At 40.7% G+C, this 12768-nt stretch overlaps 1 protein-coding gene across 4 annotated transcripts; it reads left to right on the forward strand.

Annotated features, from left to right (window-relative positions):
• The first annotated feature begins 5007 nt into the window (after positions 1-5007).
• On the forward strand, positions 5008-8296 carry LOC148868351 (uncharacterized). Of its 4 annotated transcripts, none has more exons than XM_088967448.1 (4): positions 5008-5464; positions 6628-6796; positions 7081-7374; positions 7489-8296. In XM_088967448.1, exons 2-4 carry the CDS (start codon positions 6647-6649, stop codon positions 8110-8112), a joined length of 1068 nt encoding a protein of 355 aa, XP_088823574.1. In that variant the 5' UTR covers positions 5008-5464; positions 6628-6646; the 3' UTR covers positions 8113-8296. The 4 variants fall into 4 exon arrangements, with proteins under 4 accessions (XP_088823574.1, XP_088823572.1, XP_088823571.1 ...); XM_088967447.1 differs by having other exon boundaries at positions 5299-5464; positions 7081-7389; XM_088967446.1 differs by lacking the exon at positions 6628-6796 and having other exon boundaries at positions 5014-5464.
• The last annotated feature ends 4472 nt before the right edge of the window (positions 8297-12768 follow it).

Raw genomic sequence — 12768 nt, forward strand, 5'->3', positions numbered from 1 at the left:
TTTCTTTGGAAAACTATAAGTAAATAAAAGCGAACATAATCCTCACCAATGAGAAATATAACCCTTTTATGTACACTGTAAATAAGCACGTTATATATATATCAAACTTAATTAAAGAAAAATCCTCACGATTCACCAACTAGTTGCAAAAAATCTACAAACGGCCCATGGGTGATATGATATCGGGAGGCATCAACAATGGTGGGTCGATACTCGGAGGCCTAGGTGGTATTTGATCCGGCGGTTGAGGTGGCACTACATCCGGCGGCTTTGGCATCGGAATGTCGGGAATGCTTAGAGACGAAATTGGGGTCCTGGAAATTCCGGCCCAGGATTAGGCCTCGACGGACGGCGGTATCTAAGATGGAGGAGCAGGAGGAGGATTGGGGATCCCTACTTCACTTCAGGCGGCAGCGCGGTTTCGATATTCAGAGCTGTAAGAGTTGCAGGCACCTCTAGTAGAAAAGAGGATGGCTTCGAAGTTGGCCTCGATGGTAGCTCTGGAGGGCTTGTCGCATGTGGATCAGATGAACCGAGGGCAGCTAACACGTGATGAAGTGAAAGGCGGACGTGGGTTGGGTTGGTCTACAGCAGGTGGCTTACACTGTACCTCAAGGAAACTGCTTTGCAAGAATATGTGAGAGAGGAGATGGAGCAGTGGAGTTTCGTTGCAACTGATGAATTCAACATATAGAGAGAAAGAAGATGATTAACAATGTATTTTTTAAAATTCTTAAATAACACCTGAGGTTACGTGATATACATAATTAACGGTCCATTAAGATTATCATAAAATGTAATTTAAATATTAAATCATCGTATTTTAAAATTCAAGTACTAAATTAGCACTCAACCTAAAATACAATGTAAAAATTCAACATACACACAAACATCAGAAGTTTGAATAGCTAACTAGACATAGTATCAAAATATTAGGGAACCATAATTAATGAAGTTGTCGGAAGAGCATACTTACTTCTAAAGAATTGATTCTCCAAGCTTCCTCGCACCATGTATTTTATACACAATAAGCCGGTGCTCGTCCTCGCAACAGTATCCCATCAGCTTCACTAGATGTGGATGCTTCAATTGCCCAAGAAAGATCACTTCCGTCTATAACAACATTCAAATGAGATGAAGCAGACCATATCAGACATGTAATATTAAGATTAAGATTTAAAGAAAAGGCAAATAATCATTTAATGATCAGCGAATTACTTTATAAAACTATTTAATGTTCAGCTGAATCAATCTTATTCGAGCTTATCCATTCAAGGGAGTGATATAAAATGGATTCTTACTAGCCATTCCCTGTGACCTAGCGTGCCTTCCAAGTTCATCAGCTTTACAGCCACAGGCTGAGCCTTTAATCCAGGTTTGAGCTTGCCATCAATGAACACTTTCTGAACCGGCCCAAATCCCCCTTGACCGAGCAAATTACTTGTTGAGAAACTCTCCATTATCACCTTCAGCTCTGCGAGAGTAAAGACGTGAAGGTTGGATCCTATGAGAAAATTCGAGAAGTCATCGGTCGAGCGATGGGCGAGAGGCTTATATCCTATGGTAGTAGGATTGGTTTGGATTGCTGCGGCAGACGAAGACAGAGGAAATCATAAAAAAGAAGAAGAAGAAGAAGGGGAAGGGGAGAGAATGAGAGAGCACATTTCCCATTTCAAGTGGATTCTACCACTGTTTTCAAAATTGGACTGGACCGGATGGTTGGACCAGAAAAACCGGGAATCAATTATTTGATCGGTTTTGTTTTTCTTTAAAACCGCTTTTTCTCCCAAAACTGTTGATTTTAATAAACAAACCGTTGAAACAGCCAATTAATCGTTCGAACCGTTCAAACTATTTTGACCATTTTCCAATTTTTTAAATTTTTTGTCAGAACGAGCCAACTGTTTGGATAGAACAGTCGAACCATTCGAACCGATAACCGGACCCCTGAACTATTCGGTCACCAGTTCGTTTTTAAAAACCATAGATTCTACTTGTTATTTTTCTCTCATAAAGGAAATTGCAACTAGCGCCCACTTATACATTATTTTTAACATCTATGATTATACATTGACCCATTTGCAAATTTTCATTTTTTTGAATTTAATAATGTCACATCAACATTTTTTATTATTTTATTCATTATTTAACGGATTGTTAACGATATTATTAACACGACATTATCTGCTTATAATTGGCCATTTTCTTGAAATCTAAGGTCTAAAATAGCATTTTTTTTAATATAAAGACAAAATTGCCTTTTTCGAATAGAACAAGGATTGTAAGACCCGTTAATCTCGTTGTATAATCAAAATTAGTTTTTATGACTTGAAACCAAGGAAAATATCCAATTTATAGAGATCACAACTTCACCTGGGTTATGACTGAGTAGGGCTGTTCACGGATCGGGTTGGATCAGTTTATAGGGGTTTTCCCAACCGACCTGACTAGGTCGGGTTACATGAGGTGGAAACTGAAATCGATCCACTGATAGGCAAAACCGACCTGGTCGGTTTGAGTCGGGTTGGGTCGGTTTCGGTTTTGCTCCTATACAAAAATGAAAGAGAAACCTAGAACTAGAAGGACACCTAATTCTAATTGTAATTGCATAATGGGTTGCCTATTTGGTGTAAAAGACTAGAGAAATTAGGATAGATACAATTTAGTTAAGTAGGAACTAGAAAATAGGGTTGTTCTAGTTCTAGTAGAAGACTAGTTAAATAGAAAACTAGGAACTACCGAACTAGAAAACTAATTGGTTCAGTTTGGTTTGGGTGGGTTGAAAACCGAAACCGATCCGATATATCGGTTTATGATTTTGCCCAACCTGAAACCAACCGATGCTGATGAAAACCCGACCAACTCAGGTTGAGTCGATTTGGTCGGATTGGGCCTTCTTCTGAACAGACCTATGACTGAGGGTCTAGATTTGGGGTTGGGCTATACCCTATCATATAGTTTTTTTTTTTTTAATTTATTTTGATATCAAGGAAAACCTAACTACCCCAAGTCGACCAAATAAACTAAATTGGCCCTTGCATAATTCGATTTAGATTTGCATTTTGTATCCTAATTATCTATACTATAAAAAGCGCCATAGTAAAAGTTAAATCCAAATTCTATATCTCATGTCATGGTTAATTACATGTACATGATATGTACGTTTACACTAGTAAATTATAATAGGGATGCTAGTAAGAAGAAAAAAATGGTTTTTCAAAATCTCAATACACATGCATTCATCTTTACCCTTCTTTACTTGCATACATGCAAGATGTATATCCTGCACTAGTCCTTCTAATTAATAGGGTTGATTCCTATTCATAGCTTTAAGTTCCAATTGAAATATAGGCTTTTAACCAATTATATATACTTGGGGTTTTCTTTTGAATGTTTTGACCCATTTTGAGACCTAAGGTTATTACTGATGCCTCGCAAAACTCAATAACTTTCCTTCAACTGTATATTTCTCTCTTAACTTCTATCAAATTAAATATAATACAACTTTGGTAGTGGTTAAAAATAAGTACTTATTTTTTTGATTTGGCCCACATTATTAAGTGCTTATTTGGGTTTAAGAAATAAGCCCGAAAAAGTCATTATTCCCGATAATAAGCGCTTATTCAAGAAACCCAATTTTTTAAGCATATTTTTAAATGCTTATTCAATAATTGCTTATTTCCTTTTTCACCTATTTGACTATCATTTTTATAATAACTATGCTACTCATATTTGGAATAAGTGCCATTTCACCAAACATTCACGAGCACTCATTAGAATAAGCACTTGTTTATAAACTTCCTAAAAAGATCTGTTATTGGAAATTTAGGATGGAAGAACCCAACAAAAACTTTGGCATTGGCCATTCGGGAGCTTCTTCTACACAACTTCAGTCCCTTGCTTCTATTTTTCATCAAAATGATATTGAAGTCAATTACTCTTTTATCCGACACCCATGGTCAGTTTGGGAAAAATACAAATACAAGGTGTAGAAATACTGTATATAAGCTTTTGCAATGAGCATATTTGTATTTACGCTCTACCCAAATTATGCATCTATGCCTAAGGTTCAATATAAAAATTATTCATTCCAAATTGAGCTTGAGTAACAATGTGCGTATACCGGTTAAAGGGTGAGTGTGTGAATATTGAGTACACGTAATTTTATCTCAACGCTGATTCCTTGTCAATACAAAGTTCTTTATTTATTTGATTATTTTATTCAACAGGCATAGTTGTTTGGGAGATGAGAACACCCAACTCTGGGTCAAAGGACGGACTATTTAGAAGAGCAGTTTGTCATGGGAATCTATGGAAAATGTCAAAATACCGTCATTTCTCGCATATCTTGCTTGAATTTTTTTGTAATCTTTTTATTGGGAATGAAATTTATTTTATTGGTTTCTATAGAAAAAGAAAAGGGAAAATTCTTGATTGGTATCCTGTATTAGTGCTATTTTGATTTCCCAGCTTTAAAATGCGATGATTCAGGGTCTCAATTTTTAAAATATGTCAATTTAGTATTTTTTCAAATGCCTTTTATTGGTCAATTCACTTAACCGGTCATTAAGTGATATTTGAAAAGATATAAATGCCTTTTGATGTCATCTAATTTTCTTTATCAATCATCACCATGTTGATAAAAACGAATAGTGCCTATTTTATTCAAGAAAGTTGGGGTTATATTTTAATGGGCCTTCTGGTATCCCAACTTTTTTGAAGAGAAGAAAAAAGGATTTGGGACTGTTATTTTTTATTAATATTTGGATGATTTATAAAGATAATTAGGTGACACTTAAAGAATATTTGTATTTTTTCAAATAACACTTAATTACTGATTAATGAATTAGTTAATGGCATGTATTAAATTGATACATTTTAAAACTTCAAATACTAAATTGTTGCATTTTAAAATTTGGGGACAAAAATGTTACTAAACCTAAAGTGGATGATACTAATCTGAAATTTTTCGAAGGAAAAAGAAGAGGAACAACCAACCGAGGAGTTGAATCGTCAATTGGCAATGAATTAGCCGCACCAAGGCACCAAAGACCAAATCCACGGTGGCGGCTGGACCAAATCCATTCTTTAATTACACAGGCCAATATGAACAAATATTGAATTTGAATTGTGTAGTGGGAATAGGACGACGGACACCGCGGCCGTTGACCATCTCTCTTTCAGCGGAGCTGTACCGAAACAAAGAACAATGAAACTTGTCAAAATAGGCGCGTGTTTGGAACATGGCAATTTCCTTCTTCCCTCGCTTTTACTTTATCAAGAAAGGATTTGCACGGTGGATTTTGTCTGCAATTCTTCCCTTATTTCACCATTCTTTTTATTCAGCATCATTGTATCAACGTGCTTTCTTTCGTTTAGTTCTTTTTATCATTTTCTTTACTACATCATCTGCATCGCTTTGGAGAGTTCTGGATTCGGTTTTTGCTCGTCTGCGTTTCTGAAGGTATTTATGTGTTTGCTTATCTATTCATTTATATTTTTTCTTTAGGTACGAATGAGGTGATTGACGATTGATATGTTCTGTTGGATCATAGCTTACTTTATTGAGATTAAGATATTTTATTCTTTCTTTCTCTCTTTACGATTGTTTTTTTTTTTGGAAAATTGGTCCTAGATTGAGTTTTCTAGTTTCATTTATATGGTTTCTGTTCGATTCATTTGTATACGGTTAGTGTATGGGGATTATTAGTTCAAAGGTGTACTAGCATTAAAAGGTCGGAAGGTATGATAACGGGGTTTGGCCTTCACCCCGCCTACTGTCTATCCTGAAATTGGTTGCCATATTTATAGTTTTGTTATGATGGATGGTGCATTTGGGATGAAAATGCTATTAGCCGCTCTGTCTTCGGTATTAGGGGTTTTCTTTGAGTTCAGTTCAATCTTCTTTAAGTAAATATCTCTCTGGGAAGCTTGGATTTGAAGTTCTTTTAGTGATCTATTGGTTCGTAATTTAAACTCTCCATTTTTCACTTCGGAGTCCCATATCTACTCATTGTTTTGGTGGATGTGTTCTCTTAAAGTTTCTAGGCTTTTGGCTATGTGATCTCATTGTTATTCTAAATAAATTTGTGACGGTTCCTAATTGTTTAAACTCTCCAGTTTTAAGTCCTTCAGAGGCTTAATTAGCGGTGGTTCCTAGTTGTTTTTAACATGGCAGCCATTAGTTTTATGGACCTAAAATTTGCAGAAATGACTTTAATTTCCCGAGACATGCTTTATGATCCCATGGGATGCATGATTTCATGCTAATGAACCTTATTACACTAACCTGGTAATCCATGATTATGCAAATAGAGCCTACTGCAAGAGCTGGATTTGACAACAGAATATCTTAGTAAATGGCTGTCCAACCAAATGGTCCAGAATGTAACTATCCAAATAAGGTGGTCTTCCTGAACTCCTCCATCCTGATTCAGTTGACAAGCCAGTCGTTGTGTCCTGTGAATCTAATCTGTTGCATGATGCATTGGTTTACCTGTTCTTATGCATTGTGCTAAAATTCATCCTTTATTTGCCAAAAATGCCATGACCCTTTCAAGTTTCTGGATGATTTTTGCAGCTCAATATGCTCCAATCTCTAACTAACCCTCTTCCATTTTTGTGCAGTTTGAGCCAATCCTTGGAGATGGATATTTTTTTTAGGGGCAAAAATGAAGTTCCACCATCATCTGATTGTCTCTTCACCCATCAGGATATCCTTCGATGCCCATTTTTGAGGAATTTTAATGAACCCACTAACTTCTCTTTATTCACGCCTGTCAATTTCTCAATGCCTGTACGTTAATTAGTCCCTGACTGCTTCTTTCTAATATTCTAAGAAAACTTGTTCTTTATATGTTTGTGCACTTTAGCCGACCCCATATAGTTGGGACAAGGCTTAGATGATGATGATGATGTTTATGCACTTCTTATCATGTTGTTATGCATCTTGATCTTGGTCATTATCTCCAGTTTCTGGGTTCTTTCTTTCTTTCTTTCTTTTTATATTATCTGCCAGACGAAGTCCCTGGACATCAAGTCATGAACTTTTTCTTAGTTTTCATTTTGTTCCTTCTTCAGGCACAAGGTGCTAAGGGTCCAATTTTCGAAGATGGTCCCAATTTTGAAATGGCATTTAGGCTTTTCCATGGACATGATGGTGTTGTCCCACTCTCTGGAAGATCGTTTTTGCACTCTGACAATTTAAAGACCAAGCCTGCAGCACCCCAGTTTAATCCTTTAGCAGCAAGGACAGCCACTATCAGTCTCTCAGCCTTTGGACCAGGAGGGCCCTTTAGTTTTGATTACTTTTCTGAGAAGTGGAAGAAGCAGAAAAAGAAAAGCAAACCATCACATAAAGAGCCATCTTCAGAGGCAGGCCACAGTCTTGTAATTGCAAAGTTTACATTACCAATTTACCCTGCAAAAGAGATTCTATGTTCTACTCTGTTCTTCATTTAACATAATTGCTTGTTTGCATATTTTCAGGGAGGTGACTCAAAGCATGAGGCGCTAGGCAATGAGTGGCTGGAATCAGGAAATTGTCCAATTGCTAAGTCATACAGGGCAGTGAGCCATGTCCTCCCGCTGGTTGCAAAGGCTCTTCAGCCCGCTCCAGGTATGAAATTGAGGTGCCCACCAGCAGTGGTTGCAGCACGTGCAGCTCTTGCCCAGACGGCCTTTGCAAAGAATCTCCGCCCACAGCCCCTGCCTGCAAAGATGTTGGTAATTGGTGTCATGGGAATGGCAGCCAACATCCCTCTAGGAGTATGGAGGGAGCATACAGTGAAATTTTCACCCTCCTGGTTTGTAGCTGTTCATGCAGCTGTGCCCTTCATTGCTGTGCTCAGAAAGTCGGTCTTGATGCCTAAGACTGCAATGGCCCTCACTGTTGCTGCATCCATCTTGGGACAGGTCATAGGTTCCAGGGCTGAGCGAATCCGGCTAAAATTTGTAGCTGCTGGAACACAAGAAGTGATGGCAGCACCTGCTGGTGAGCCTATTCAACTACAAGTTGTTGGCCTTAAAAGCAGGTGTTGCAGTGAAGATATGGAATGGAACCTTCTTCCACTCAAGGCAACTAGGACTTCGTCGGGCAATGTGTGTATTTGATTTTGAGGATATTAGCCAACACTCTTGATGATTTATAAGAAGTCTTTGTTTTGTAATGCTTGAATCAGGGATTGAGAAACCTCTTGGGAAGATTATGATGGGGAGGAAGAATAAGATATGTTGGAATTGTATACATTTGTTGCTGATATATTTACACAATAAATTTATTTTGCCTTTTCTGTGACATGTATTTTCATTCTTCAGTTGTCTTTGAGATTTCTAGTTCTTCTTACTATTGAAAGACTTGAAACCATGGAAACCTTCGGAAAATAATAAATTATGTAGTTGTCTACCTGATGATGATATATTTAAAATTTCTCTCCTCTTTTTCTATATGCACTTACATTCTTTTTATCTTATGTGATAGTTAAAACAGTGTATTAATTTAAATTTGATGATGCTAGTCAACTGAACAAAATCTTCTACCAACTTCATGGGGTTTAATCCCATTTCACCATTCCATTCTTCAAGGTCCATATGATGTATTGCAATTGGCCCAGTATTTTAGGGCTATTACCAAATGTTGGTTCTGACTATATTGTCTTCGGACTTGGGAGGGGTGAAATGGATATAGACCTTAGGCAATTTTTTGCATAAAACGATCACTTTTCAGATCCTGAGATTAGCGATGGCCCCTCGACTGGCCTACCCACATAACACTAGCACTACCAACGTCAATTGGGAACATCTCCCATGAATGACAAAGCAGATATTCCCAATGTGTGCCTATAGTGCCCTATGGATAGAGATGTGGGAAGAATTTGTGGGTAGGAACGTAAGTCATCTGAGCTCGATAGGGGAATATTATGCATCGAACTAGTCAGCTAGGTAAGAAAAGGGAAATGTATATATGTCACAGGTGAAGTATAAAATAAAGTTGTGAAACAATTTGGGGGCAAGGGCAAAGGAGGCACTTATATAGTGAGTGGTACGAGGAGTTGGGGATCAAGGACTAGTTGGCAACAAGTAGGGTAAGTTTTAGAGATGTTTGAGAAAGTCGTCTTCATTGTTCATGGAACCATTCCCTATGTCATTGCTTGTAAATGAGTAGTTAATAAAAGAAAAGAATAAGAAAAAGAAACCAACCAATTGTTCACGAGGTAAAGCTTGGAGAGCTCTGCCAGAGCTGCCGTAGTATCACGGGGTTAATCGGTGAGGTCCCGTGCGGCGCTCGATGGGGTCGAGAAAGCCTACGAAAGCAAGCAACAACACACACCAGGCAACAAAAATGCACACAGATTAGACAAAAGGTAACTTGTATTGCATTAATCAATGGTAAGCACAAGCACATAGTATAATGTCGAGGGGATCTCGTGCTTAACCTTTACACGCTCATGAACTCACTCGACTACCTACCTCCCCTCAAAGAGTACGTTAAGCTTTTGGGGGAGTGACAGTAAGAAACATGAAAAGAATGAAAATTCATACTATGTATTTACAATAACACCATTGGCGGTCCCCCCTTACAAAATACATGCATAGCCCACCTATGACACACATGCTGACACCTTGAAGGCACGCGGTTGGCACTTCTGATGGCTCATGGTAGGTGCTTGATGGCACGGCAAAGGAGTCGCTCGTGACATTCTCCCCCACTCAATTCAATCTACGTCCTCGGAGATCGACTTCGGCTGGTCCCTTAGAGTCACTACTGCGGAAGGAAGGTTCTTCTGCTGCTCCCGAACCTGCTGTCGTCCAAGGCCGAGGTGTATAGTCTTGTAGCATGGTTGGGTTGGCCTACTTTGTTGGGGTTTCCTAGGGCTAAGTCCTTTCCTAGCGGCCTCAAGGTTTGTTAATGGCTGATTCGACTTGGTTATTGGGTAGGTTTGGGCCAGGTAAGGGTCAAAATGATGGTTTGGATTGTTGGGGTGTTGGTTCCCATGAATATTTCCCCAAGGGTGACTCACAAGGCTACTACATGATTCAATCTGAGGGATGGTGCGAAAGTGGTCCCTAGGCAGCTTGGGTGGCACTCGCTTTTCCCTATGGTTGTGGTGATAGGCGATGTTGAACTTGGACACGGCCTTGGGTCTTCTACTTTGTTTGATGGTTGTCGACGCGCACGAACTCTGTTGCTGGAGAGGTGTAGACGGCTGGATGGCCTGCTGTTTCCTACTGCTGCTGTAGTTGTTGGCTCAAGGTGTGGCTTCTTCAGCTTGTAGAGTGGGGAACTTCTCTGCTTCCTTCATGTTGGCGTTGAACAAGACTTCTCCATGAAAAAGTTGTAGTGCAGAAACTTGCTTCCCATGAACTCGGGTAGAAGTCACAACTGGTACCATGCAAGGGGAGTGCTCGTCCAAGATGCACAGAGAGTTTATGTGAGGCAGGAACGCGGCTTCTGCTTGTCTCATGAAGTCCATTCCCAAGACAACTCGGAAGTCATCCAGGGGTACAACTGAAAGATTAATCTTGTTTGTCCATGGCCCAACTTGGAGGTCAACCCCACGAGCCGTGCCTTCAATCGCCTTTGCCCCGGAGTTCACGGCCTTGATCCACCTTGTCTCTTTCACGGTGTTCAGCTTGAATTGCTTGGCCTCGGCAACTAAAATGAAGTTGTGGGAGGCCCTTGTATCAACAAGGGCTTGAGTCGGCTTCCCGCCGAGGAGGATGTCTACATACTTCAGCCCCCTTTGGGCTCTCTTTGGCCTTCCATGATTGGCCTATTTCTTCACCATGGCGTTGAAGAGTTGAAGGGCGCCCACTCTTGGCGCCTGCACAGACTTTTCCTCATCACTTTGCTCGTCATCACTGAGCTTGGCAACAAGGGCATTGATCTTCTTCTTGGTTGGGCAGTTGCGAACCAAGTGATTTCCCCCACAAAGGAAGCAAGAAATTGGGGACCCAGCGGTTATGGGCTTGTAATGGTGCTGAGGGCCTTGCTCTCCTTGTGGCTTCTTCCCGTAGTCTTGTCTTGCTGGCTTGTTGAAGCTGGAGTTGTCGTATGGAGGGCGTGAGCGACTTGCTCCCCCACTCAAATTAGGGGAACGCGGGCTTTCTGGCTTAGGAGCTTCTTCATCTGACAAGCTGGTCTCATTGAGTTGCTCCGCCACTGCCATTGCAGTGGCGAGGTCCTGTACGTTGCGGCGTTGGAGTTCTAACTCAGCCCATGGCTTCAGTCCGTCCATGAAGTTGAACATGTCGGACATGTCCGTGATCTCCAAGGTAAGGGCTGAAAACTCTTTAACGTAATCGTGGAGTGAGTCCCCATGTTGGAGTGCTTTCAACTTCTTCCACGCCAAGTACTCCACGTTCTCTGGGTAGAATTGCCGCTTTAGTTCTCGTTTGAAATCAACCCATGTCTCAATGGTGCACGTACCCCATTCAATGTCTTGGCATCGCCTACGCCACCATAGCATAGCAATGTCAGTCAAATACATGATCACTGTACGAATTTGCGTTAGGTCATCATCAATGCCAGTGGCATGGAAATATTGTTCCATCTGCCACAAGAAGTTGTCAAGTTCCCTAGCATCTCGGGAGCCGGCATAAGGTGTGGGCTCCCGAATCTTCACACGAGCAGGGGCCAGCGTTGTGGAGGGGCTTGGAGTGCTGGCCACCAGTCTCTTGAGGAGCGACATGTCTTCTCTTAGTTCATCAACTTGAGTCTGGATGTCAGAAGGAGAGGCCATGGCTACTTTCATGGCCATTCGTTCAGCTTTCATCTCATCCACCTGGTCTTGGATGTCAGATCGAGATGAGCTCCCTTCTTGTCGAGATTTTGTTCCAAGGACTTCCTTGAGGGTTCTATTCAGGACGTCTTGGACCTCATTCATAATGCCATTTAAACGGGCTTCTAGCTCCACCATGGAGCTCTCAATTGTTTCCACATTCAAATGGATTTCTTCTACACGGTCACGCATCTCCCCAACAGTCACTTCACAGCGAAGGATGCATGTGTCGAAGGCAGCAAGCGTATCATCTGACTTGTCAGGCTTGCTTGTCTTGGATGTGCGACCCTTTGGGGCCTTCTCTGCAGCGGCTTCATTGCCTAGAGACTCATCAGTCTCCCTTGCATGGGCAAGGCCATGCCTAATCTCGTCGGTGAGTTCCTTGTTGTGCTTCATTGCGCCACCACCAGCATTGCTATGCAAGGGTCACGAGCGTTGAGGAGCAACTTGCTCTGATACCAACTATCACGGGGTTAATCGCCGAGGCCCCGTGCAGCCCTCGATGGGGTCGAGAAAGCCTACAAAAGCAAACAATAACACACACCAGGCAATAAAAATGCACACAGATTAGACAAAAGGTAAATTGTATTGCATTAATCAATGGTAAGCACAAGCACACAGTACAATGTTGAGGGGATCTCGTGCTTAACCTTTACACGCTCATGAACTCACTCGACTACCTACCTCCCCTCAAAGAGTATGTTAAGCTTTTGGGGGAGTGACAGAAACATCAAAAGAATAAAAATTTGTACTATGTATTTACAATAACGCCATTAGCGGTCCCCCCTTACAAAATACATGCCTAACCCATCCATGACACACATGCTGACTCGGCAAAGGAGTCACCCGTGACAGTAGGGTGGCCAAGAAGTTAAGAATCAAAAATCAGCAAATTGATCCAGGAAAAAGAAACCATTAGATTGGAATCATTCTAGCCGGACCTAGCTTTCTCGAGTGGGTCTTAATGAACACGTAAGCCAATGGTTTC

Source organism: Nelumbo lutea, chromosome 2 (genome assembly GCF_056320005.1).
Source record: "Nelumbo lutea isolate HS-2025 chromosome 2, American lotus-T2T, whole genome shotgun sequence".
In the NCBI taxonomy this organism is placed as follows: Eukaryota; Viridiplantae; Streptophyta; class Magnoliopsida; order Proteales; family Nelumbonaceae; genus Nelumbo; species Nelumbo lutea.

Coding starts and splice junctions, on each gene's coding strand:
- LOC148868351 (XM_088967445.1), top strand. CDS start 5,210: ATGAAACTTGTCAAAATAGGCGCGTGTTTGGAACATGGCAATTTCCTT. Junction 5,465..7,080: donor GCTCGTCTGCGTTTCTGAAG/GTATTTATGTGT, acceptor TTCCTTCTTCAG/GCACAAGGTGCTAAGGGTCC. Junction 7,390..7,488: donor CAGAGGCAGGCCACAGTCTT/GTAATTGCAAAG, acceptor GCATATTTTCAG/GGAGGTGACTCAAAGCATGA.